The sequence below is a fragment of the Pyrgilauda ruficollis genome, unplaced genomic scaffold (genome assembly GCF_017590135.1).
Source record: "Pyrgilauda ruficollis isolate IOZ18807 unplaced genomic scaffold, ASM1759013v1 scaffold13, whole genome shotgun sequence".
NCBI lineage: Eukaryota > Metazoa > Chordata > Aves > Passeriformes > Passeridae > Pyrgilauda > Pyrgilauda ruficollis.
In genome coordinates this window covers 6191196-6218304 of record NW_024511432.1, presented here as the reverse complement: position 1 = coordinate 6218304, position 27109 = coordinate 6191196, and the positions used below count along the sequence as shown (strand labels likewise).

Genomic DNA, 27109 nt, shown 5'->3' with positions numbered 1-27109 from the left:
GCCGCGGCCGTAAAGCGCGGAAGGTCAGGCCGGCCTCCCTCTGCCCCACCGGCGGGGGCGAGCAGGCCGAAGCGGGGCCCCCCGGCCCGGGGCTCCCTGACACCCCGCGCCCTGACACCCCTGGCCCTCAGGCTGCCGAGACGGACCGGAGGCTGCGGGTGGGGGAACCTCCGGTGCTGCTGCTGCGGGAGCTGCCGCAGCGAGGCCCTGGGGTAAAGCTTGTGGTAAAGCTGTTCCCGGAGGGGCCTCTCCAGTGCCCTGTGCCAGTTACTCTGACCACAGACTTCGTTTCCTTCTTCAGGTAAAGGCCTGGCAGCGTTAATAATCAAGCTTATTTGTGCCCTAATTACTTCTGGCTTTCGGAAGCATTCCAGAGCATGATCTGTGCCTAATGGCCGTTTCAGCTCTCCTTGTCACTGGTGTGAGAGCTTTTCCACCTTTCGTCTGGTTTTTTGCTCATTGTCAAGTTGCACTGTGTCAAAACCAAAGGTGTAATGCTCTGTTCCTGTTTCCTGAGCTAAGTTTAAATCTTAGCGGCAAGGTTGTTGTTTCAGGAGCAACTGCCCTCCTGTTTGTTTGCTCATCAGCTTTCTCGTGTCCACTTAGACCCAGCACACCACGTGATGTTTCCTGCTGCCAGCCTTGTGTGTAATAAGATAAGTGGTAATGTGAGTCTCATCTTTTCCTTCCTAGAAGGAGTGGTACTGAGGTAACATCTGAACACATCTAGGTGGTGCTTTAGGAAAAGAGACAAAGAGCTGCCGGGATGTTTCTCCGATTGCTGTCCGATATCCAGTGGCGGGCAGCTCACCCGAAATGGAGGAGAATGACCGGCTCCCAGAGAAGCACCTCAACTACAGCAGAGCCTCACCCCGTGTCCCTGCCAGCGCAGGCACAGGTTGTCATCTGTGGTGGTGGAATCATGGGCACATCCGTGGCCTATCACCTTTCCAAGATGGGCTTTAAGGATATAGTCTTACTTGAGCAGGGCAGGTAAGGATTTCTGGCTAAAAACCCAACGAAGCGAGACTTCTGTGCAGAACAATATCTGCTGTAATGTGTTACTTCTGTCTCTTCACCTGAGCTGAAGACCTGGAAATAGCCTTTTCCCTGGGGGAAGTAAGTTGTACTGAACATGAATAACAACACTTACTGCCCCTTCCCAAGCTCTGCTGGGTGAAGAGTATCCCTTGTGTGATGGTGGTGGGGAAGCCGTGGCTCATGGCCAGACTCCCACGCAGCCATGCCATTTCCCTCTGCAAGACAGAGAGAAATTAAGCCAAGCGAACTTGTGGATCAGGATATGGAGATTGTACTGCCACGGGCAAAACAGACTTATCCTAGGGAGAATTAATCTAAAATAATGGCTTTATTTCATGACAGTTACAACATATTCAGGTAGTGAGAAACAAAAAGCAAGCATTAAAACGCCACCTCTTTTTTCCTCAACTTCACTCCTGCGCTCCAGGGTCTTCTACCTCCCCACAGTGCCCTGAGCAGCATGGGGGTGACACAGTGGGGAGTGATCAGTACTGGGCTCCAGTGAGTGTCCTGCATGTGCTGCCATTCCCATGAGGAGAACTCTACTCTGGTGTGGGTTTTCCATGCACCTCAGTTCCTTTGGGAGATACCTAGCTGCTCTGCTGTAATCACAGGTGATCATGTAAAACAATGCAGCTGGCAAAGATGATGGACCATTTTAAAAGAACTGAAAATCCATGTTACTCCTGCAGCCCCTGTTGACCTCTCAGAGCAGGATGCTGTGTGTGTCTAAAGCATTACACAGCCAGCAAAGCTCCAGAGATTGCAGGAGGTTATAAGCAGGCATCACTAAAACATCCCCCTGTAAGCTGGTTAAATGCTCAGATTATCCATTTGTTGGAGGATTTAGTGCCTCTCTGTAAAATAGCCAAGGCTGTTATGGTTTGGCTGAGCAAAAGTGCCCTCAGTGAGTTTGGTCAGCTCTCTGTAGCAGAGCACAGAGTTCCTGTTGAAAGCTGTGCATCCCAACATTTCCCCTGTTGTTTTAGATGTCCATTTCTGAGGGCCATTCGTGGTGTTTTCCTTAAGCAGTTTGGGGATCCTGGGCATGAAACACCACTAAGACTTTAGGGTTTGAAGAGGTGTTTATTGTAGCAGCTTCTAATGCCCTAAATAAGTTCTGGAATGTATATTTACCATCTGCTGTAGAGCTTCCCACCTGATACTGCCTTCAAGAATAATTAGCTGTGGTTCCTGGAGTTTGTGTGGCTGGGAAGCAGCAGGTTCTTTCTAGCTGCAAAGAAAAGAAATTGGGTATTCTCACCTGAGACCTTGTGAGTGGGGTCCTTCTGAGCCAAGTGGGGTGCTGGGCTGGGTTTGCAAGGGAATATAATTTTTGCTAGCTTGGAACAGGGTTTGAACAGCCCATTAAAGATCTGCAGTGAATCAAGATGCTGTGTAGGTTCAGTCTGTGCATGCTCAAGGAGAAGGAGGAATATTGCAGTAGCAGAAATGTCTTAAGAGGACCACAGCATGGTGAGACTGTGCTTTGGCTCTTTGGATTGTTGTTGAGTAGGGGTGTAGCAAATATTTTTTCAACTGAATCTTTGGTTAAATTACTGAGAGAATATGGACATGCTAGGCTGAAAGCAGTTGTGTCAAATGGAGAAATGCAGGATGGCTTCAGCAGTAGCAAAGGTAACTTGGAATTGTTGTAGAAGCAGGGCTGCAAAGGAGATGCTTAAATCTGATTGCCTTGTCTTCCCCTGTCCATGCTGCATGGAGTTGTGTAGGTTTCTGTCTCTAGAGCAGCTCTTCACCAGATAGCTCAATGGTTTAGGGACAGTTTTAGAAGAGACAAGAAACGTGTTCTTGTCTATTGCAGTTGTTACAGAGTGAGAGGGACTTGCTCATACTTCATCTTCAAAGATGTAAGACTCAAAGTTAATTTTGATTTGAGGGAAATCCAGCTTTGGAGAAGGAAAGAATCAGACAGCTCAAGTGTAAGATTTTAATTTTTTTTTACAAAAAGTGCTTTCTTTGAAAAATGTCAGTTTTTAGGACTTGTTAAAGAGAAATTATCTTGGAATGCAATGTGTTTTCAAAAGTGAGCAAAAGAAATATCATTCTAGAGGTTGTGTCAGCCCTGCATCATCCAACTTAGTGTTGTTCTGATGTGTTTGGGGGAGAAGTTGCTGTGTACTTTGTGCTGCCAGTGGAGCTGCTGGAGCAGCCTGGTGTGGAGCTGTATGACCATGGCCCTTTCCTGCACCTTCTCCTGCAGGTTGGCTGCTGGCACCACTCGCTTCTGTGCTGGCATTGTGAGCACAGCCAGGCCCGTGTCCATAGAGCTGAAGATGGCACACTATTCAAACAAGCTCTACCAGCAGCTGGAACAGGAGACAGGAGTGCAAACAGGTACTGAAAGTGTCATCATGGAGTAATCTTTGGGAAACTGAAGTACTGACACAGAAATATGTGTGAATAAGTAATAAAACCACACTGACTGTGGTTTTACAGTGTCTTAAGGCTTGAAAGTCCTGTTCAGAAACAATACATATGGACCTAATCAGATGCAAAGTGATGTCACTAGTGTAATCAGAATGGGGAGAAGAATATCAGATGGGCAAACTGAAGGCAGACTTCCTGCAAATTGTGACAGTTTGCATGTTGTCTGTAACTTGGGCAGACACGGGAGTTTTCACAAGGACGTGGAAAATATATTGCAGTGACTGGAGCAAATTGGCCTGTGCACTGATTCACTTCTCAAAAAGAAAATGTGGTTAACAGGAGCACTGAAGCATAGGCAAAGCTGTGTCTCTTACTGCAGTCTAGCCCTGGAAATAGCAAAAAAGATTATGTTGAAATTCTTCCTTTCCCTCCAACATGTCTGGGCATGTACCTGATAGGAAGAACTTGGTCACTGAAAGTTTTCTTTTGACAAGAACTTGTCATGTATGTCAGACAAATGAATACCTCAATAGAGGTTCATAACTATGCCTGCAATTAAGATGAGTACTAATTTAGTGCAGGTGTTGGAGTGATATGATACCTGCTTTTAGCTGTTGAAGTTTTATTCTTCTGAGTTGTTATTAGATAACTTTTAACTTCTCTCTCTTTTAATAACTACCATGTGTGAAATTCAGGGTTTTTTTATAAACAGGAGTATATGAAGCAGAAAGAGAACACAATTAAAAATTAAATTGCTTTTTTAAAAAAGGTTATTTCATGCACTTTTTAATTACTAGCTCATAAGTGTTTAAAGTTATTTGAGGATGTGGGATTTCCAGGCTCCTGAGTAGTGGGAGCAACAAGTCTGCAATTATATTAAAGCAGTGAGTCTGAGATGGAAAGGAATTGAAGATCCTGTCCAAATCTGACTTGACTTTGGTCATTGTCATAGGGTACATGAAGACAGGCTCTATTTCACTGGCTCAGACTCAGGACCGACTGATCTCTCTGAAGCGCATTGCTTCATCGCTGAAGTACGTATGAGCAGGAAATACAACTCGGCCTCAGTGTGCACCAGCTCTCCTGCAAGACAAATGACATGGTGTTTTTTATGTTCTGTGGCAGTGTAATGGGAATACCATGTGAAATTATCAGCCCAAAGAAAGTGCTACAGCTCCACCCACTCATCAACATCCATGACCTTGTGGGGGCCATGTATGTGCCAGAAGATGCACTCGTGTCGTCTGCCAATGTGAGCCTGGCTCTGGCAACTGCTGCCTCACGGAATGGTAGGAGCTTTTTTATCTACAGAGTGCTCTCCTGTGTGATAGCTGTGTTCTGCATCTCTTTTGATATTCTACCTGAGCACTGAAGACCAAAATTCTGTTATTTCTGTGAAGTTCAGATTCTTTAAACCTGTTTATTTCTGAAAAAGCAGGCTGATTTTTTTATGTGCTGAATGTTTACAGGTTTCCTGGGATAGTTCAAGCACCTGTTTGTTGTCCTTAGTGGTTACATGTTTCTCTGAAAAAGCACACACTCTTTCCTTCCTAGAATTGACTCATAATTACACATCAAAATAGTTAATTACCTACAAATGGAAAAGAGTGGCTTGTGGAGTATTTAATTGAGCACATATGCTTTGGAAATAGGTTTGGAAGTGTACTAATAAGTCGTGTTTGACCAGTGTGTGGCTTAAAAGTAGGGAGAAAGGTTAAATAAGTTAACAGGAAATAAGTTCATTGAGGATGAAAGTCCATCAGATCGGAAGAAGCTGCTTAGGAAGATACCTCTCTTAGTTTCTTTTACAGCTTGATTTTGCATACTGCTTTGATTTTTTTCCACAAAATGATTTATTTCCCATAAGAGAACCAGTCATGCCATCTGAAACTACAAATTTGTTGCATAAAGGAATTGTAATGGAAAGAAGTCCATTGGAAAGAAGCTGAGACTCTTTTTTTTTTTTTATGTTGTTGGTACTGGGGGTCTATTTATCACCCAGATTGTCACATGGGGAAAAAAACTGTAGCTCTTCACAGTGTCAGCCTGTACAAATTGTACATGTGATGTTTTACAAATAGTAGGGTTTTGCTTAAGAATTACTAGGTCAAGAATAGAAATTTTGTCTCCAAGAGAAAATGAGCATTTTGGTTGAACGTAAGAGTTTAAAGCTAACAGTCTGACACATTAGAAAGAAAGCTCATGGCATACTGATTTTCTGATCCACTCCAGGTGTCCAGATTCACGAGCGGACGAGTGTCAGTCATGTCACAATCCAGAAGGGTCGAGTGACTGGGGTTGAGACTGACAGAGGGCGGATTCAGTGCGAGTACTTTGTCAACTGTGCTGGCCAGGTTGAATTATTTAAATTTTTTATTTCCTTTTTCTGTTGCTTAAGAATATGTGCACTTCCCTCTGGTTCTTTTTTTTTGTTTGTTTGTTTGTTTTCCTTTTGGGTTTTTTAGTGGTTTGTGCTTTGGCTTGGAGTAGATCAAATCATGTTACTCATCAGCTTAACCCAGCAGGATAAGGAGGAGTGAAGGAGGAAAAGCAGTGCTTGCCATTTGCTGTGCACCAAAGGCTGGGTGTTAACCTGCTGAGCAGTGCCTGCAGCTTGTTGGTACAGCTCTGTCCATGGTCTCTCTGCTGGGAGGTTCACCCTTCTGACAGGAAGAACTTTGCTTTGGCTGTTAGGGAGGCAGCCCCTTTTCTCTCACTTTCCTCCTGAAAAATTTGTTTTCTTTTACTCCTTAGTGTCATATCTTCTCTGCTAGAAGATACACCTGACAATTGCAGTTTCTCAGGTAGCAGCTGTCCCCCACGTTAGTAAAGGGTCTTAGTTCAGGCCCCTAAATGCTGACTATTCTGCTTCTAGGTGCTGAACCTAATACTGACTTTGGTCTACAGATCTTATTTTGCTTTTGTTTTGTAAACTGGTACTTCTTAGTTTGAGTTGGGGCCCCACTTTTCTGGTTGTCATGTTAGGAACAGAAAAACAGTCTTTATCCAAAACAGTTCAAATTCTAAGAAAAGAGGAAAAAATAATGTCTGTTTAATGTCCCAGGGTCTGAACCAAATCTTGGTCTTTTATGAAAGCAAAATCAGAGAGGTGCTCATGTCCTGGTCTTTTCCTGAAGCTGTTTTTTCCCTCTTCCATTCTGACCTGCACTTTCTTGATTTCAGTGGGCCTATGAGTTGGGCCACTCTGGGGAGGAACCAGTCCATATCCCAGTCCATGCCTGTGAACACTTCTACCTCCTGACACATCCTTTGCAGGAGCCTCTGTCAAGCAGCTTACCAAGTAAGGATTCTTCAGCTCTTCTCACTTTTCTTGGTGAATTATACCTGCCTTTTCAAGGTGACCTGTATTTTGTGACAAAAAGCCAACCTCAGGCTGTCGGTCCTCAGCTCATTTGGGATTGTGAAGTCCTTCTCTCTGAATTGCTTTGAATATCCTTTTTCAGTGGTAAAAAGAATATCTTTCTTTACTCTTGGGAAAGCTTTTCCTGCAGAAAATGGTTTTGAGAGTTCATCAACTTAGCAGGGGAATGACCTTGACTCTAGCTCGAGTAGTAGTCTGTCTGAGTCTTGGATTGCTGCATTTCTGGGCTGGAGAGTGTGCTAGCCTTGGCACTATGTTTTCCTTGCAGGCTGCTGGCCCCAAATGGCCCATCTATTCCTTTCCTCCAACTGAAGCTCAGGCTTTACAATGGCATTTACATGTCTATGAGCTGTAGGGGCAACCAGACACTTGAGGTAATTGCTCCTTCCTCATGTTCTGGCTTTTGGATCTCTTAAAAAAAAGTCTTTGTGTTGGAAAACTGTGGTTGAGAAGTAGAAAGCTTATTTACTCTCAGTTGTTACCAAGATTTTCTGCTTCTAATGAGTAATGTATACACTGTCCAGGGGAATTGAGATCTCTGATGGAGTCCAAGTGCTTCACTTTTATTTGACTAATTAAAATCCTTGTGTGTAGAGATATATATATATATATGTATGTATATATTCACATCTATGTATTGTCAGCTTTTCTGTACATGGCAAAAAATGCTGTGGAGTATGTCAGGTGAGGTAGCATAAATACTTCAAGTTGACACACTACCAGTGGAAGGAGCAATCCAGTCCTGACTGCTTGTCCTCACCCCAGTGCTGCCCACCTTTGTGCTGGTGGCCTGCAGTAAGCTGGATCTGTTAAAAATTATCTGTTCTTAGAATAGGAAAAGAAAGAGGAGCAGGGCAGGACATGTCTTGGTGGAAGGTCTGGTCTTGGGTGCAATTTCAGTGGAGCTAAGCCAGTATAATAGCTTCTCAGTGCCACAAGGATTCTGAATCCCTCTTGTGTCCTCTCCTGGGAACACTGTCCTGCTGGCTTGGGGCTCCTCAGGTTTAATTCAGTTTATTGTGCTGTCCAAAAGTTAACATCATGCATGGCTGTGGTGGGAGCTAATGGTTTATCTAAACTGGCTCACCAGGGTCTCACATGAAAACCAGAATGGTGTGACAGCATGGGGCTGGGGAACTGACACTGTCCCTTCTCATGCTGGGAGACTGCTGGCTTGGCCTGGCGTGTCACTAGCCCCCCATCATTGGTGTTTGTGGGACAGCAGCCTGAGACAGATATCCCTTCTCTCAATTCCCCTCTCACCTCTTTTCTTCCCCCTGCAGCTATTGTCGACCCCGACGGCAGGATCTACATACGCAACTGGCAGGGTGGCATCCTCTCAGGAGGCTTTGAGAAAAACCCCAAACCTCTCTTCACGGAGGGACGGAACCAGCTGGAGATCCAGAACCTTCAAGAAGATTGGGATCATTTTGGTATGTTATGGAAGAAAGGTTCCAACAGCAGTGAAACACGTGCCTTCAGCAGAAGGCAGAATTCATGGCAGTGCCAGCTGTCATTGATCTATGGGAAAGATGAATATTCTCTCAAATTCACTCATTTGTCAGCAATTTGCTGAAAAACCCCTTACCAAGGGCTGCAGTACCTGCAACCTACAGGAGAGCTGGAGAGGGACTTCTGACACGGAGTGCTAGAACAAGAGGGAATGGCTTCCAAATGACAGAGGGCAGAATTAGATATTATTAAGAAATTCTTCCCTGTGAGAGTGATGAGGCACTGGCACAAGTTGCTCAAGGTTTAAGGTCAGGTTGGATGGGACTTGGAACAACCTGGTCTAGTAGAAGGTGTCCCTGCCATGCCAGGGTTCAAATGAGATGAGCTTTAAAGTCCCTTCCAACCTAAACCATTCCCGGGTTCTGTGATTCTGTGTTACCTGTGTAATGTTTAAAAACACCCACTAATCCTCAGCATGTGTTACCTTGTTCTAGAGCAGCAAGGTAATACATCAGCTTCCCAGCACTGTTCTTCCATTTCAGTTGTTGACTGTCAGTCAACATGCTACTCCTCTTGTGACACAGTAAATCAACACTGTTGACCTGCCACATAGCTGTGGTATTTTGTTTCTGCAGCTCTCTTCATCAGGGACTGACAAGTGCATTTCTATCAGTGGCAGTTGCTTTGTGGACAGAAGTTGGTATTGTGACTTCCCAGACTTTGTCCCACCATTGACAGTGGTTTATTATATTCCAATTATTCTGTCTTTCTCTTCTCATTTTATTTGATTCTGATTTTATATTCCACATGTATTTTTACATGGAGGGCTCTTTCTCTAGGAAAGAGCATAGCATGGTCTGTGAGTCCCTTTCTTCCCCAGCTACTCCTGCCTCTTTGATACCTGGTAAGTTGGTGTGTGCCCTCTGATCCTCAAATTTGCCTTATATTCAGGAATCCAGCTTTCCCTTTTATCAGAGCTCTCTGCATCCCTTGTGAATACACATGCCTCTGTGACCCTAGGTGTGGATGGAATTTCACTGATTTCTTTCTGCAGTCATAGTATGTTTTTCCAGCTGTGCTTCAAGTTAAATTGAATAATTTTACTTTGATTTCTGAGAGACACCATACTGATACTGCAGAAGTTTAAACTCCAGGGAATGAAGCCAGGATGGGGTGCTGTTTTGTGCTGGCATATGCTAAAGGTTCTTAGATTCCTAGATGCCTAAAGACTTGCTTGAAGATATTAGCTTCAGTAATGAGTTGCTCAAGCTCTGCACCCACTTCATTTTCGGTTTTCATTTGGATAAAATGAAAAGGCACTGCTTGCTGGCACCCCCAGATTGCCCAAGCTTCTGAAGCAGCTGCATGCTATGTTCCAGCTTTGCCCTTTTATCCGTTCAAATGTGCTGAACAGTTGAGCAGAGTCAGAGCTAACTCAGGCAGTATTTGATCCTTTTCTAGGGCCGCAGTTCCTGGGGTTTGAGCTCTTGTATTACTGCTTTGATCTTTGTCGTTGGAACACCTTTTGATTTTAAAATAGTCTGTGGAGTTGCTTAAATTGGACTGGGTACGAGAACAAATCTAGCACTGATCTCTCTTTTTATCAATAGAAAAATAGCCTGTAACACCAGGCTCTCATTCTGGAATTCTAATGCTTGAGAGAGGGAAGAGAAAGAACGGGTCAGTTCTGTTTGTAGCTTCTTAGGTAATGTGAAATCTGATTATTTTACTTTATGCTTGTGCATAAAGCTCAGGAGTGTTCTTAGGGCTGAATCTTGAGGGCTTTTATCTGGAGTACTAAGCAGAGGTAACTTTTGGGCAGCAAAAGCCAAGTAGATACCTTACCCATTTATTAACGCTCTCAAATGTCAAACTGTGAAGAGTTGCTGAAGGACTTTTCCAGCGTGACTGGGCAATGAAGCCGTGAGGAAATTCAATGAGGATAAATGTGAAGTGACGCAAATGCACGGGTGTGTGTGGGGATGGTCTTGTTTTCACCATGTGATGTGATGGGCTTTGAACAGACCTTGGGGGTTTGTGTTAGTTCTGTTAGTTCTGTGAAGACATCAGTGCAGCAGCAGTCAAAGCAAAAGACAAGTTAGGAATTACTGGGAAAGGAGCAGAAAACACAGGTCATTATGCAACACTAAATCCTTGTTTTGCCAGATGCTAGTTCTTGTTCTAGGCTCCCTGTTTCCAGAGGGTATCATAGGACTGGAGAAGGTCTGGTGGAAGAACAGCTAGAGATCTATCAAAGCTTGGAATAGTTTCCAGGAATGGAGTGACTGAGTGGGATGGGGAAAGGAGATGACAGAAGGGAAGTTAACAGAGGTCTGTAGAATCTGGAATGAGATGGACAGGCTGGAAGGGGGATTCCTGACCACTGTCTCTTCTAATGCTGGGAGGCATAAAAAGAAATTGATTGTGAGCTTTAAAACAAAAGGTGGTGATTCCTCATACAACAGATTTTAACACATAGGACTCCTTGTCTGTGTTTCTTGGATTTTTTTTCATGAGGCTGGGAAAGACTGGTCTAGTACTTAAAAGAGAGACCAATTTTATGGGTTCCTAAATACAGAAAAATATACCAAATTTTTAGGAAGTCCTCTGAGCTGATGATAGGTGGAGGCTTGCAGAGTGCATGTGACAAGCATCCTATGCATTTACCTTTTCGTACTCCTCACTATGTATCTATTTGATTTCTGTTCCTAGTTCCAAAAAAAAACCTGAACCGTGCTCTTGTACTGTTGAAAATAATACTCGGCTCTTGGTCTGGATCAATATGGCTGCTTTTATTGTATGCTGTGTGATCCGTTTTAAGTAGTGTGACTCCAGCAAGTAAACCATTTCTCCTGTGACTGTATCAAAACATGGAAGCACTTTCCACCTGAAGCAGCTGAAATGTGTTGAGACTATTTTTCTCTTTATTCTCTTGGGTCCTAGGGCCGCTTCTGAGTGCCCTCCTGCGGAGGATGCCAGGTTTGGAGGCTCTGCAGATCATGCAGTTGGTGAATTGCCCAGAGTCCTTCACCCCAGACATGCGATGCATCATGGGAGAGTCGCCCACTGCACGAGGCTACTTTGTTCTGGCTGGCATGAACTCAGCTGGCATCTCGTATGGTGGGGGAGCAGGCAAGTAAGTGGTCTATTATTGTGTGTGTAAGTAAGGCTTTAGCCAAGAGACTGCTCAGATGATCCTCCTGTATAGAATGTTCTGGTTGGTATTTGTCATCTCCTCTGACAAAGACTCCTCTTTCGTTTCTGACTTGAGTGAAAGAGAGGAGCAGTTGCTGTTTTCTGATTCTGTTCTCCAGTGTGTCTTTCAAACCTGTGTTGGACTCTCCTCCTGTCCTGCAGACCTCTCCTCTGCCATCACATCTCACTGAGCAGCTGAGGGTCAAGTAAGCTTTGTTAAAGCTATATTAGAGGAGGTTCAGGTTGGATACTAGGAAAAGGTTCTTCATCCATGGTTGGATATGGTTGTGTGGTTGGATACTGGAACTGGCTCCCCAGGGAAGTGGTCACAGCATCAAGCCTACCAGAGTTTAAGAAGTATTTGGACAGTGATCTCAGGCACCTGGTGTGATTCTTGGGGTTATCCTGTCCAGGGCCAGGAGTTGGACTCCGTGATTCTTGTGTGTCCATTCCAACTCAGGGTATTCTGTGATTCTATGATTCTATAACTGGTATGATTTTTTTTAAAGTACCATGAAGAGATAAAAGCTTAGCAAAGCATATATTCCCTCATCTCTTGTGCTTCATGATCCCCTTTATCATTTGATTGAAGTGCTTAGATCATTCAAGTTGATACAGCAGTTAATTCCTCTGAAAGCAGTGTGAATCTGTTGCTAATGAAACACCATATATGTGATGCCAGTGCTGACAGTAGTTTCAGACTGTCCCCTACAGTAAGCTAGGGGTGTAATAATTTCCCAGTAAAATCCAGTTCCTGTGTTAATGCAGATTCTTAGACAGGCATTTAAGTGTGATTTCAGCAGCAAAGTTGCTGAATTATCATTTCTCCCTCTGATTGCCATTTAGTTTTGGTGACTGAGCATTACTTCTGCCACACAGCCTTCTTAAAAAGGTTGGTGTTAGTATCTGTATTTGTCTTCACTAGTTTATGTCTATTGTCTAATAATTTAACTCACCAAAGCAACAGCTCATAATTATTTTTTTGTTGTCACATGAAATACAGAGAATCTTTTCAGTGAGGTTCTCTTAAGAATCAAAGTCATTTCTGAAGGTAAAAGCACTGTTTGTTCATTTGTTGCTACAGCCCCAAAATAAACAGCTTAGCTTGCTAATGTAACTTCATGATCAGTTCCAAATCCCTTTGTTTTGTTGTCTACTGGCTGTGAACAGAACCTTCTGCTCTGCTGAATTCTGAGTTGCCTGTGTCCGTTAGCTCTGGAGAATGCCTTCCTCCTTCACTGCTGGAAGTGTAGCTAAACGTAACTTGGCTGGCACCTCGTGCTGAATGAATGCTGTCACTGGTAGTTTGTGGCTGAGCCTACACCAGGAAATGAGAAATGAGAAAGCAGAAGCATTAAACTCCGTCTGAAATGTATTTGCACCTCCTTTTGTATCAGAACCCAAGCATTTGACACGGTGTCAGCCAGGTACCTGTCCAGGCTCTGGCTTCATTTAGCACATGTCCTGAATTTCCTGCTGCCCTATATGCTTCATCCCAATGGTCAATTAGTAATTTGGAAATCTGGTGAATGCATTTTATAAAGGGAAACTCCAGATTCTGCTAGTGTTTAGAATACCATGTTACATGTCTTCTCTCTCGCTACTGTAAGAAATTCTCAAGTTCAAACTGCTTTCCTTCTGACTTCAAAGCTACACTTTTCCCTTAAGACATTGGCTGATATCTCAGTCTGTCTTTATTTCTTCCATCAGGTACCTGGCAGAGTGGATAGTAAATGGGTATCCGTCGGAAAATGTCTGGCCCTTGGATCTGAAACGTTTTGGAACCCTTCAGAGCAGTCGCACTTTCCTCCGTCACCGTGTGATGGAAGTCATGCGTAAGTGAGGTCTCTGTGTTTAGCTCTGGCCAGGCTGTCCAAGATTTTGCCCTTTGCTACGCTGTCTCTTCTCTGCTGTCACTCTGAGAAACATTTTCCTTCTTCCTGACCTCCTTCGTGGCAATACAACCCCTTCCGAGGAGAAAGGAAAGGATGAGGATTTTTTTGTATGCCAGCATTCTTACTAACTTTTCTAAAAAAATGCTGTTGGTACCTTGCTCTCTGCTATTTCTGTGCTTTGCCTCTGATATAGGAAAATTTCGATGTATCTCTGTTGGACTCCAGCCTAAAAAAGCAATGCCAAGGTCTTAACTGGGAATGTTACACTGTCTCAAAGATTGTTATTCTTTGCACATCATTATGGTGTGGAAATACCTTCACTTCCAACTTATGGCTGGGTGACCCAGTTATCTTGCATAACTCAGGAACTCTTCGTAGACATACTGCTTTCTCCTGTCAGAGTTTGCGATAAATACCTTGCAGAAAAGATTAGAAATGCCATTTTTCTTGTCTAAAGTCATGCTTTGTTTCCTCTGTTGTTTGAATACGTGTCATATTGTCTGAATATTGTGGATGACTTCTTTTCAAGTTCGAAATAGAAGTATGAAGTGCTCCACAAGTTGCATAACAGGAACAATTATTTGAATACCAAGTCTAAACTAAAAACATATGTTCATGTGAAAGCAGAGAAGCTGGGTAAACCTCTTAGCCCTGCTATATCTGGGGAATAAAAACCTTATGTTGCTTTGACCTCCTTCCCAGAAGAAATCACTTTATACTCTGGGCATTATTCTGCAGTTGCTCTCCAGTACAAACCTCAGTTCTGACAGGTACAGAATCCCTCTAGTTTTTACAGAGTGAGAAATGTATTCCATTTTTGAAGTGTTATGTTCCCATTCTAATGTGATCTTCTCTATACCCTCTCTTTCAGGAATACCAGTTTGAGATATTGCCAATAAATTCTTTAAATTGTTAGCTATGAGGCAGAAATTATGGAAGTGTTCAGTAGGAGTTAGTTGGCTTATCTTCAATTTTAAGCAGTTTCTGACCTAGGTAGAATCTTAACATTTATAAAGTAGTATTCAAGCATCCTTAAGTTATCACTCTCCAGTGATAAGTAAGGAGGATGCTTAATGTTTATTAGGTTAACTTGTTTTCTAAATAAAATTATTTAATACTAGCTGAACAGATAGAGAAGCCATTTGGAAAAACTTCAATGATTACAAAAGGCTGAATTGCCAGTATTTAAGGCAAATGAGATGGTCCCTGTAGCTCCCTACCCTAGCATTAGCATTGTCAAAATATCTGATGTAGTGCACTGCCAGGGAAGAATCCTGCATAATTAATGCTAGTCAGCATGACTTCATGAAAAATAGAGTTTTTGTTATCTTGCAGAATTGTCATGAGGCCATAAGTATCTATAAATATAAGTGTTTTGTGCAAATATTGTTACTCTGATTTTGAAGAGCTATAAATGGATCAAAACGGATTTGTGGATTTCCAAAAGCAGGAAAAGGAAGGTTGGAGCTGTTCTGAGGGAGTTTTATTAATGGTTCAGATATTCATAAGTACTGATAATCTGGAAGAAAAGTTTAGATAATCACTTTGCCTAATAAAGGATCTTTATGACCATTGCAGCCCTCATGTATGATCTGAAAGTTCCCCGCTGGGACTTCCAGACTGGCAGGCAGCTGCGCACTTCACCGCTGTACGACCGCCTGGATGCGCAGGGAGCCAGGTGGATGGAGAAGCACGGATTTGAGAGAGTCAAGTATTTTGTCCCGCCTGGGAGTGGTGAGATTGTATTTTCCTCTGCCTAGTGCTTCCCAATTGGTCTGTGTAAGGTCATAATTCATCCAGTTTATGAATTTTTCCTTCCATTTTTCTTTGTATTAGATCTGCTGGATTTGGATCACAGCAAAACCTTTTACAAACCAGACTGGTTTGATATTGTGGGTTCTGAAGTCAAGTGCTGTAAGGAAGCAGTTTGTGTTATTGACATGTCATCTTTTACCAAGTTTGAAATAAGTGTAAGTACCTAGGAAGGGACCACCTGGTAAAGGTGACCTTTAGTTTATTATTGCCTGCTTTTGCAAAAAACTCTGTGTCCTCTTGAGGATAGATAAAGTCACACTGTATGGCTAAATTCAGGTTGTACCAGAGTATTTAGCACAGATTGAATTTTGTCTGTCGAGGGCCCAGTTTATAGAAATATCAGCTTAGTCTATACATTGAATTTGACCTCTGGCACTGTGGCACTGTTGTATCTTGTTAAGCTCGAGACATCAGTGTCACAATCATCACAAATTGAAATAATTTAGGCCAGGATGTTGATGTGATCCTAAGGTGCCCCAGTAGATTTGTTTTGCTCAGGCAGCTTGTCTGACTTTCTCTTCCTTTTGATTCATGTAGTCCACCGGAGACCAGGCCCTGGAGAGTCTGCAGTATCTCTTCTCAAATGACCTGGATGTGCCAGTTGGGCATGTTGTGCATACAGGAATGCTTAATGAGAAAGGAGGGTATGAGAATGACTGCAGCATAGCCCGGCTCAGCAAGCGCAGGTGGGTGTGCAGACAGCATCTTTAGCCATCACCCTTTAGGTGTTTGAGCCTTTAAGGACTTGTTCATGAAGATCATAAACTTTAATCACCACCCTGAATTAAAAAGTCTCAGTTCTCCACTAATATTCCTAATTCAGTAATTCAAGTGAAAGGGAGCTTCTGAACTTAAAAACATTGGGAAAAATAAGCCTTTTTCCAGGATTACAGATGAAGATAGATTTCCTCAAAATGTTAGACCTTTAGATGTTTAATTTCTTAATTGAGATAGAAATTGTGTTTAGCAGTCACAGGAGTTTATTAATTTAGGTAACCATTTAAACCATTAAACTAACTCCTGACCAATGTCCTTACTGGAATTGTGCATTGAAAATACTGCTTTTTGATTTTTTCAATTTTCATTGCAGTATATTTACTCTAATACTCAGTTCTGCAGTCTTTTATAATTGTTTTTGTGCTCTCTCATGCAAGCTGACATGATCACAGGATTTTACCCTTAGACTCACCAGTCTGGGCTCTCTTTGGCATCCAGTGAAAAGCTTTCTCATTTTTAAGAACTTCATAGCCGTGTCCCAGCTGTGTGTTGGATTTATTTTTCTGGATGGTTTTCTATGTTATTTCCACTGTATTGGTGTGAAACCATTTTGTTGCTTCTCTTTCAATTAGAAACAGCTTTTCTTTCTCTTTCACTTCTGTCTGCCTTCATGTATTACTTGAAAATATTGTCCTCTCTGTGAAACCAGTAGCTTCCCTCCTTGCCTAGTGATTCCTGCAGATGTTGATGTACTTTAACTCACAGTTTGTATCAGACACACACACAAGCAGCTTATTTTCCCATATCAAGTGGAGTTCTGTTTTTAGAAACTGTTAATAATAGCCACCATTGTGTGTCAAAACACTTCTGCTACAACAAGAAATCACTGTGTGAACCATCTCTACTCTGACTGTCAGAGTAAAGAGAATCACTGGTGGTGAAGAGCTGCAAGTCCTTTCTGCAAATCAGTTTTGACCTTTGAGATACTCTGTCAACTTCCTGCAGAATTCCCTGTGTTCCACATCTAGTCACTTCTTGTTGCCAGACCACTGGTAATGCTTGAAGTGAGGGATTTCTTTTCATGACAGATGTAATGGCATTGATCCAGAGACTTGAGCTGTGGTTTTCACAAACCAGCTTGTTTTGGTCTCCTGTTAGCTTGGAAACTGCTGAATGGCTGAGTAGTTGATGAATGAGGAATGAACTGATTCACTTTGTGGTTGTTCTTTCATTGTTTTTTTGGTTTGATTTGTCTGTTCCAGCTTCTTCATGATTTCTCCTACTGACCAACAAGTTCATTGCTGGGCCTGGCTGAAGAACCGCCTGCCCGATGACAGCAACCTGGTCCTAGAGGATGTGACCTGGAAGTACACAGGTAAGAAATCACTAAAAGCAGACCTCCGCAGCTCAAAATCACAAATGGTGTCTCCTGCTGCATGCCAGTTAATTGTTTAAAGTGCCTGGAGTTGTGATTTAGTCTCCTTTCCAAACATTTGGATGAAAACAGCAGTTCAGAGACTCTTTTCTGGCAAGTCATGAGCTAGAAGACAGCATTCTTTTACTGTGGACTGTCAGAAGTGAGTTTAATGACTCTCTCCTCTGTTCTTAAATGTAAACACATCTATTAGTTCAATAAGACTTCAGAATTGGAGCAGTACATTAGACACCGGGCAAGACTTCTCCAGTTTCATCCTAATGCTGTTTTATTCCTCTCTTTAGCTCTCAATCTGATTGGCCCCCGTGCTGTGGATGTCTTGTCAGAGTTGTCCTATGCCCCAATGACTGCAGAACACTTCCCCTCTCTCTTTTGCAAGGTGAGTGACTGTGCTTCTGTTCTCATTCTGCTAGGTTTTTCAAAGCATGGGTGGAAGGACAGGAAAAATGTTTTGGATAATTGGAGGAAAATTAAGATTTACAGGAAGGTTTACTGCAGTTACTGAGCTAGGTTGGTAAAGAACTCTCTAGGCTCACTTGTCTTTGGCTTGTGTTTGCTAAATATGTAGGTGAATATGCATTTGTTTTCAGTATTCCTCTCACTGTAGACTTGTCACCATTTGATATCTTGACATGTTTCATATAATCAATTATGAAGCTGTCAGAGGGACAGCTGGGATTGGGGACTCTGACATCATTTTCTCCTGTCAGCCTGTTAAAAGGCTGAGCAGATAGTTGCTATTCAACTTCTGTCTTGTATCTAGAATACAACCTGTGTCCTGACCTAGTTCCAGGGCTTATTGCCAAGTGTCAGGAAATGACTAACATGTTTGGATAATGTGACATCACTATTTGAATTTGGAAATTTAAATTTGTTGCAAGTGTGTGCAGGTGACAAAGGGGAGAGAGGGCTGGGCAGTGTGGATGTGTTATGCATTGTGCTCCTTCTGGATCTCTGTGCTGTGTTCCAGTTTGGATGATTTCACCCCCTCTGATTCTGCAGGAGATGAGCGTGGGCTATGCTAATGGCATCCGTGTGATGAGTATCACTCACACAGGAGAACCTGGCTTCGTGCTTTATATTCCCATAGAGGTAAGGGTGCACTGCAGCCTGAGCTAATTAAAGCAGTTGCTTGCATGCATAAATCGGAAACATTTTCCAAGTTGACTCCAGGTGATGAGATGTCTGATTTGCACCACAGGAAAGCTGCCTGCAGGCACCAGGGGGATTTTTTCTGCTTAATATTGCATTCCAGTGAAGCAGAGCTCTTGTGCTTCGGTGGCAGGGGACAGTGCCATTCCTGGTGGTGCCAGATATTGCTGCTCTCTCCTGGTACCAGTGTGTGTTTCACCCTTCCGTTGCAGTACGCCCTCCACGTGTACAACGAGGTGATGAACATGGGACAGAAGTACGGCATTCGCAATGCCGGTTATTACGCGCTCCGCAGCCTGCGCATCGAGAAGTTCTTTGCCTTCTGGGGCCAGGATCTGGATGCTTTTACTACTCCTATGGAGTGTGGACGCGAGTTCCAGGTCAAGCTGGATAAGGTACACCACCTTCTGCACGGGGGCTGGTGGGAGAGCAGAACTGGACTGAAAGGTTGCCAGCCAAGCAGATGGATGTGTTTTTATGGAGCTGTGCGCAGTAGCTGTAACATACATTCTTGTGCTTCAGTTTTCCTCCTTCCTGGGCAGCATTCCCAGTGACCTGTGTCTGATGCTGCTTATGTGTGCAGTGCCCAGTGTGGCAGAGGTGCTCTGTACCTTGCAGATGCTCAGAATTCTTGCTACTCTAAACTGTTTTCCCAATCTGATGAAGCAAAAGTCGGCCTGTGCACCCGGTGTCGTTTAATGATGTTAAATACGAGGCTAGGCACCAATAACAGGTGTTCTCTATTTTTGATAAAACAGGGGAGTTTGTAGAACAGTCTGAAGTTATATCACGCTTTTGTGGTAGCAGGTGCTACTGCTATCACTGTCTTGTTTTCTTTCTTGCATCTTTGCTTGAGCCAAAACAAAAGCTTGTATTGATTCAAGAAAAGAATGTAGTGGCTAAGGATACAAATTTCATATTACTTACAGTTTCCCTCTGGTTTATAAAGAAGGGGTAGACTTTTGGAACAAGAAAAATGGCAAAAACTGGAACGGAGACATGGTTTTCGCTAGAGTGAAAATTAGAATGATTTTTTCTAAAGACCACCTTCACAAACATTTCTGTGTGTTTTAACATCTGGAGCAACAAACATGACAGAAAAGCTATCTGAGATGGGCTTCTTGTGTATGGAGGCAGCCCATTTTGATAGCGCATAAGTTGCCCTTGTCGGCAACCTGTTCTGCTGCAGCGCAGCAGCTGCCACACTTCATGTCCCTCACATCAGCTGATGCTCCCTTTTCCCCACAGGGAATGGATTTTCTTGGCCAGGAAGCGCTGTTGGAACAGAAGCAGAACGGGGTGTACAAGCGCTTTACCATGTTCATTCTCGAGGACCATGACACGGATATGGACCTCTGGCCCTGGTGGGGGGAGCCCATTTTCCGCAACGGCCGCTACGTGGGCAAGACCACCAGCAGTGCCTACAGCTACACCCTGGAGCGCCACGTCTGCCTCGGCTTCGTGCACCACTTCGACGAGAAGACGGGAGAGGAGCTGGTGGTGACGACTGACTTCATCAACCAGGGAGAGTACGAGATCGACATTGCCGGGCAGCGCTTCCAGGCCAAAGCCAAGCTCTATCCCTTCAGCTCCCTCTTCGCACAGCGGCGCCGCAAGGATGAGGTGGAACTGAGTGGCTACCAGAGGGAGTAGTGCTGAGTAGACTAGACCTGCCCCTTGTCCCAAGCTGGAGTCTTTTCCCATCATCTTCCACCCTTTCTCTTCACCTCATATATTTCTTTATTTTCCTTTCTTGTCTTGCAACTTTTAAACTTTTTCCAGTGTGTTACATTTTGTATATTTTAAAACTTTAATTTTCAAGCTTTCCCAACCCTGTCTGTCTCCCTCCTTCAACCCTTACCAGGCTCCCCTGTGTCCCAGTGGATGAAGCACAGTGCTGAACATGCAGGGATGCCTGTGTAGACTGAACCCCACCAAAGGCCCTGGCCTTCTAGTGATGGGAAGGGTTGGGGTGAATCCCTGAAGACTGCACCCTTCCTCTCCTCTCCAGCATAAGGCATGGGACAGCAGATCTTTGCTGCCTGTGGTTCAGGTGACGGCTGCCCTCACCCTGCTCTCCACATACCGTGTGTTAGAGGGGTTGGTGTGTCAATGCACACGGCAGTAGAACGATCAGCTACCTCACTGGCATGAGACAAAGCATTGTGTGAGCACAGCCTAGAGACAGGTTTTGGTGTTGTCCAGCCTGTCACTGCCCTCCTTTGTCCACCATTTTGGTTTTTCCCTAGCAGGGAGTAGATTTAACATCAGAGTATTGAGATGACAGTAGCGTTGGTAAGTGCATTGTTGGTGGGATTGAATTTTTTGTGTGGGGTCACTGAAAGTAAATGGCCTTCTATAAATATAGTCAAAGATCAACATGTGCATTTCACTTCTATAAAGGAATGTTGTTTTTTCTTTTTTATTAGCAAGAATACTGATTTCTAACAAGGATAAATGTTAGTGTTTAATGTTAAATAGCAGTGTTGAAAGGCTGCTTCTGTTTAAGCTGCACAATATACAGTCTCTTTGGGGATTGTCTTTCACTTTGTTTATGTGACTTGGTCAAACTCATCTGGCAAGGTTCACGGAGAGCTTGTGTTGTTTTGGGGAACTTGAGCAGCAGGAGGGGATATTATCTTGTAATTTTAGCTGACTGTGGTTATTTTGAAATTGTAGGAAAAGACACAGCATTTGTCTCACCTGTGGTGTGAGAAACACTGGGTTTTCTGTTGGTGTTGAGAAAATGTCTCAGCAGCTCCTGATGGACACAAGAATTTGTCTTCTGTTTTCCTCCTCAAATCTGTTGTACTTCTTTGTCTCTCAGTAGTACCTCAACTGAAGGGGTTGAATAAGGGAGTGAAGGAAGCATGGTAGTGGGATTATAAAGTGCTTTTCTTCAGCACTGCTCTTTGCATCTGGCTTCTCATACAGATACTCCAGGTGGTGCAGCTGGAAATTCACCCCTTCTTCAGGTGTCAAAATGTGCCAGTTCAATCACTGATGGTAAATGGTAAAGAAATGGGGGAATGCTGAATTGCCTTGTGCACATTTGCATCATCTTCTTCATATTTTGAGCACAATCAAAAACAAAGATGCTTTTCATTTACTTGAAAAAGATCTGTTAAATGTTTTCCCTGCCTCTAATACCACATACTTCTCATGGTCTTTCTGCTTCAGCATTTGTTTTGGACTTCAAACACAACCTTGCACTGTTGTCTGCCCTGTTAGCTGTGGTGAACACTTTCTCTATGGTCTAGAACCACTTTTGGACACTTTATTTTCCAGTTAAATGGTGAACATGAGTAATGTAAATATGAGCTCAAAAGCTCCCCTGGTTCATGTTTTGTGTTCTGCTGCTTCAGTTGCTTTAAGCTGTGCCTTCAGTTGGGTCTGTGGCTGCCAGTTCAGGAAACTGTAAGGGAATTTAGGATTTGAGCATATGGTATAGTAGGTTGAATGTGGATATCACTTCTCTGAGCATGCGTTCCTTTGTCTGGTGAGTTCCACTGAAATGTGTGGCTTCTTCCAGGATTTCAAACCTAATTCTGAATTGGCATGCAGAATTTTCCAGTTTCTGAAAAGGAGTAACCACACTGGGGCAGCTTTTTGAGATCTCAGAGTGCAGAGTACTCTCTGCAGCTGCTGTAGGCGAGATTCCGCCTGCTTGTCATTCCTGCCAAATTCCCCTGTTATTGCTCCCTGAACTGAAATTTTGCCTGGTATGTTAGAATTAATCACTTAAATGAAAGGTTCATAAAGCGTCTAATGGCAGTTTAAACTCTATAATTACTTCTTGCATATCTTTTCTGCTTAGAGAGATACCATGATCCCATTGTTCCCATGCTGGACGTGTGTACCAGGGAGGACCTTGGTCCTTCTCAGTTGGTTTTATGGGACACTGCTTTGCCTTCCTTATCCATGGAAACAGGCATTCAACCAAAGAAAGAGTTTTGTATGTGATATTTAGGATGTGGAGTAGCCCTTCTGCTTAGGGTTCTTAGAGCTTCTTAGAGCAGCCCTTCTGCTTAGGGTTTATTGACCATCTGTTGTGGCTGAGTAAGGCATGGTACTCCAGGAGAAGGCAAGGTATAGGGCCAAGGTGTGCTGAAGTTTGTATTGAAACTGCTGAAGAGAGATTTTAGCTCAAGCTGTTCAGTTCTCTGCAGAGTTAGAATTAGTTAAGACCAAACTGGAAAGCTAGAAGCATGCTGTCCTTTACCAACCACTCAGTCCAGCTGCATTATATTCTTCCTGTGATTATTTTTCCTTTTCCCTAATTTTATGGTGCCTGTTAGTTCCTCAGGCAACTTTTCATACAGGGATGTGTCTTCTTCAGCAGTTCTGACAGTAAAATTGTGTTTTATTAGCTACTTTTGTCATTATGTCTGCTAAGGTTTATTTTATGTCTGAAAGGTTTATTTTATGTCTAGGTCTATTGACTTTTCCATACCAAAAATAGAGAGTGGAAATAGTTTTCCACCATGATGGTAGATATAGCAACACCTTGTGTAAGGCTGTGTTTGCTGTTTGAGACTTGGGTGGTTTGGTAATTGTCAGTCTTACAGCTCATTAACGCCTACTCCCACCTTCCCTGCTATGAATTCTCTTCTTGTTTTAGATCAGAACCTGAGAGGTCTTTAACTGCTGTTCAGGCTTAGTTTATTTAATTTCTGGTGTACCTATTTTTAAACTTACAATGTAAAGAATAGTTTGCTTTTACCAACTCGAACACCCATCAAGAGAACAATTGGATCACGTTTTAAAATAGTGATACTGAGTTGGAGGAAGATCCTTCTAGCGTAGTGTTTTCATCTTGAGGTATTAAGCAGTGATGTAAGACTCTAATCCCTTTATCTGATGATTAAAGTAGAAAGAACTAAAAAAAGAACAACTAAATCTGTTGAAGAGTTACTACCTTTAGTACAGCTTCAAATTAGAAAATTAAAAATTTTATCTTGGAAGCTGCTCTAGTCTTTACGTGTAAGATGGTAAATAACAGGGACTGTAAAATTCTACATCCTGATTCTCATCATTAAAACTGCCTTAAAATGCTTTTTGCTAAAAAAGGTTGTTTGTTCTCATTCTGCACAGTAAGACTATGAACCTTGGATTGGGAAACACAAAAATAGCATCTCTCTCTGTGGCAGTAGAAGGGGAAATGGCCTCATTCTGTGCTGAAGCAGCAGCTGCAGGTCTGCTCTCTGCACCTCGTGTGTGTCAGTCACAGGGTTGTTACCAGTTCTCTGAGTCTTGCTGTCCAGGATGGGACAGCCCTGTAGATTCCTTTCATACAAGCATCTTTGCAGGGAAGTTAGCCAGTGAATCCATCTCAATGTGCATCCATGGGAAGGGCTGGCTTGCCCAAGTGCTGTCAGGGGAACTTATATAAGGCATAGTGCTTCCTTCCATTAAATGATTTTTACAGAGATATTATATTGTCTTTACCTTGCTGTGTCCCTTCTTAAGTTATCCTGTTTTGGTAGTCCTTGAGTGAGTAATGCAAGGCTTGAGTAAAACTGGTACTAGAAAAGCAGGAGTATATTGTTCATATTTAACAATCTGAGGATAAAATTAATAGTCTATTTCTAGAATTATGTTTTCTGTTTCAGGAGGATGTGTTATAGTCATTTTCACATCTGTCTTTGCCAGGTTTTGTTTCTGTTTGTTTTCTCCAGTATCTAGATTTGATAGGCCTTGCTGGACAGTTTCTTATTTTGTGGCAAAGAAGGGAGGTTGTGTAAAACTTCCACTGCATCTCCACATCTTGGTGTAAGCTTGCATTCCTCCTTTCTACTGTTGCATTTGAGTTGCCAACAATCATGTTGCTCTTCCTATAACACCTTCAAACTCTGCTGCTGTACAATTTCTCATGCACAAGGTTCTTCTCTTCTTTCTACCTGATGCTTTGTCATTGGAGCCAGGTTGGCTCTAGATCTGTGTCTCTGCATCAACTTAACTTATTCAACTTTCAGATGGTGCTGATACCAACATCAGAACTCCAGGCAGGTTTGTGGCTGCTGTAAATCCCATCATTTAACCCTACCTTTCCCTGTGCCAGGATTTTCCCACTGTCCTTAACACTTCTTTAGTCTCCTTCCTCAGGTGGCTGAGTGCATTAGTTCCTTTTGCCATCAGAGAGTGAGGCACAGCAAAATAAAAACTGGTGGAGGGATGATGGAGTGGCTGAGCTGAGATGGAAGGAGAGGTGCAGTGAAGGTTTGATCCTTTGCTCATTATTCGACTCCTTAAGCCCAGCCTTGTAGAGATGATCAGCTTCCATTCCCAGCTCAGGGAGCAGCTTCCTCTGCAGCCTTGATGCTGGGCAAGGGAGAGCCCTGGCTCTAGGCAGAGTTGGGACAGCATTAGCACTTGTTTCCCAGCACACATTTGCCCCTCTCGTTGGGATGAAGGAAATGGTTCCACACAGGAGAAGTGGGGACTGTGTGCACTTGATTGCCTGGAGCACTTTTGTCTCCCTGGCACATTCTTGTAGCTGTAAAGGTACAGCATTGACATCACCACCCTCATCCTTCCAGCACGTTTGAACAGAATGGTGACATTTTGAGAAGAGATCTGTGAGAATGAGGTAGTTCCTGTGTCAGGAAAATGGGGAGTTGCTTACAAGGGTAGAAGTAATTTATATTTAAACACAGCTCTTGGCTGCTGATAATGGTGAGCAAAATGTTCACAACCTTCATATTTGTCTTCCCAAATGAGTTTATTATAATACTGGGCCAGAATAATTTCTGCCTGTTTTGGGATGTTTTCCTGTTTTAAACTAACTTTTCCTTAATTGATTGTTTGGATTTTTATTTAAAAAAAAAATGGCAGTCATGGAACAAAACCTCAAGAAAGGCAGAGGTTGGTGTTATGTGATGACTTCAAGCTTTCACTAAAAAGCATTTGAAAATTTTCTTTGCACTTTAAACTTTCCTTAAGTATTATGGCTGTAGCAGTGGGCTTATAGCCCTTGGCATGAGTAGTCCTTGCATTTGAGAGAGGAAAAAAGAATGAATATTTATAAATGCCTTAAAGCTTTAGGTGAGGTGTTTGGGCACTGGCTGTGCCTGCCATTTGATTTCCTTCCTGGAAAACTGTGTGCTGTGCACCCAGAGATGGTAATTTTGAGCAAGCACTGGGAGATGGTGGAAGCTGCTATTGCAGTATGAGACTGGAATTTGAGTGGAGCTGGGAGCCCTTGAGCCTGTCCAGCTGCTGGGCTGACACCTTCCTGTTTGTTCCCCCTCCCCAAAATGGATTTATTCACTTTTTCCTTGTGGTGTAATGGGTTTTCTTCTTTGTCTAAAGAAGCCTGGGTTCGTGTAGAATACTCTGTGGGTGTCCCATTGCATTAAAGGAAACAAAATTCTCTGCCTGAACACTTCCCTGCTGTACCAGCTGACATTTGCAGGCAGGAGTCAGGAGAAGCAGGAGGGGAGGGGATCTGCTACCGCCTGTTGTGTGTGCTGAGATGGCTCTGAGACTTCTCATCTCCCATTTGTCTCAAAGCTGGGCTGCATTACTGATGTCAGGCTGGCTTCTGGATTACAGCACAAGCCAGAGCTGCTTTGCAGGTGTAGCACACTGGGCTGATGTTCTGTTAGAGATTCCACCTGCTTGGAATAAGGAGTCTCAACGAAGAGGAGCAGTACATTATAATGAGGAAAGTGTTCACATTAATATTTACTGATTTGTTAATACTGGTAACAGTTGATCTTCCCACACAGATCCTTGACACCTGCTACAAGCAGAGCAGATACTTGGGAGTTGTCAGCCATCCCAGCTAGGACCTGATCCATTTTGTGTGCTTTAGAGGAAAATCTGTGCTGTTGCCTTTCACCATGGCACCACTAAGGTTTTTTCCATGCTAAAATTCCCTCCTTTTCCTGTAGTGGGACAGATCTCACTTCTTCCAGTATAACCAGAGGCAGATTAATATCTCTGAAGTCCTTGACAGGTTCTCCTGCACCTCCTGGTCAGGCTTGCAGCAGGACACTCATCCAAACCCCCCTTCATGCTTTTGTCTCCTCAGACCAGATTTTAAAAGGGCTGGGAAGATTTCTGATGCATGCTGCTGCCAGAATTTTAAGAACAACTGAAGTTTGAACCTGTGAAAACACTCTTCTAGTGCCTTATGTTTGTGAATGCTGTGCAATGGATGTAGCTGAGGTGGGACAGAGCAAGGAGCACTGCCAGCAGCATGGTTCCCCATCCACTACGGCCATTTCCCTCTGCCCTCGCAGGGCCTTGGCAAGCAGGTTGTCTCCAGCAGCACAGGGAGGCTCTTTAATCCCTTTGCAGTGTGGGGTCAGAGAAGGCTCGTGCCAGGTACTCTTCCTTCGAGGGGAACAGTGGTCTCACCTCTGCTGAGTTTGGATTTGGAGGGCTTTAGGAGAGACAAAGCTGCTCTGATGCCAGACCCTGTGGCAGAGGACGTGGACAGTTGTTCCCAAGCGCACAAGTCAGGGTGAGTTTGCTGCTCTCCACTGAGGCCATGTTGTCATGTATGCTGTATTTATATCATGCTTGATTTCATTTCATATTTTGGTTGGCTTAAATGTTGCTAGGTTTGTATATTAATAAAGAGGCATTTTAACTAATTCTGAAGTTTGCTGTTAGTTATGCAAGACC

General features: G+C 43.3%; 1 protein-coding gene across 4 annotated transcripts; it reads left to right on the top strand.

The window, feature by feature from the left end:
• The first annotated feature begins 52 nt into the window (after window positions 1–52).
• On the top strand, window positions 53–27078 carry PDPR (pyruvate dehydrogenase phosphatase regulatory subunit). 4 transcript variants are annotated; one of them, XM_041458588.1, is made up of 18 exons: window positions 53–301; window positions 731–993; window positions 3266–3399; window positions 4385–4466; window positions 4558–4721; window positions 5665–5786; window positions 6616–6733; window positions 8098–8247; window positions 11210–11402; window positions 13172–13296; window positions 14935–15090; window positions 15193–15326; window positions 15709–15857; window positions 17151–17263; window positions 17608–17702; window positions 18326–18415; window positions 18688–18870; window positions 19724–27078. In XM_041458588.1, the coding sequence occupies exons 2-18, from the start codon at window positions 767–769 to the stop codon at window positions 20126–20128; spliced, it is 2640 nt and encodes an 879-aa protein (XP_041314522.1). In that variant the 5' UTR covers window positions 53–301; window positions 731–766; the 3' UTR covers window positions 20129–27078. The 4 variants fall into 4 exon arrangements, with proteins under 4 accessions (XP_041314522.1, XP_041314521.1, XP_041314519.1 ...); XM_041458587.1 differs by having other exon boundaries at window positions 697–993; XM_041458585.1 differs by having other exon boundaries at window positions 694–993.
• Window positions 27079–27109: the final 31 nt, after the last annotated feature.

What these genes read in the sequence shown, in the direction of transcription:
- PDPR (XM_041458588.1), top strand. Translation starts at nt 767, where the DNA reads ATGTTTCTCCGATTGCTGTCCGATATCCAGTGGCGGGCAGCTCACCCG. An exon ending in TCTGTCAAGCAGCTTACCAA is followed by an intron (nt 6,734 to 8,097) that starts GTAAGGATTCTT and finishes TTCCCCCTGCAG; the next exon opens with CTATTGTCGACCCCGACGGC. An exon ending in CCGTGTGATGGAAGTCATGC is followed by an intron (nt 13,297 to 14,934) that starts GTAAGTGAGGTC and finishes TGACCATTGCAG; the next exon opens with CCCTCATGTATGATCTGAAA.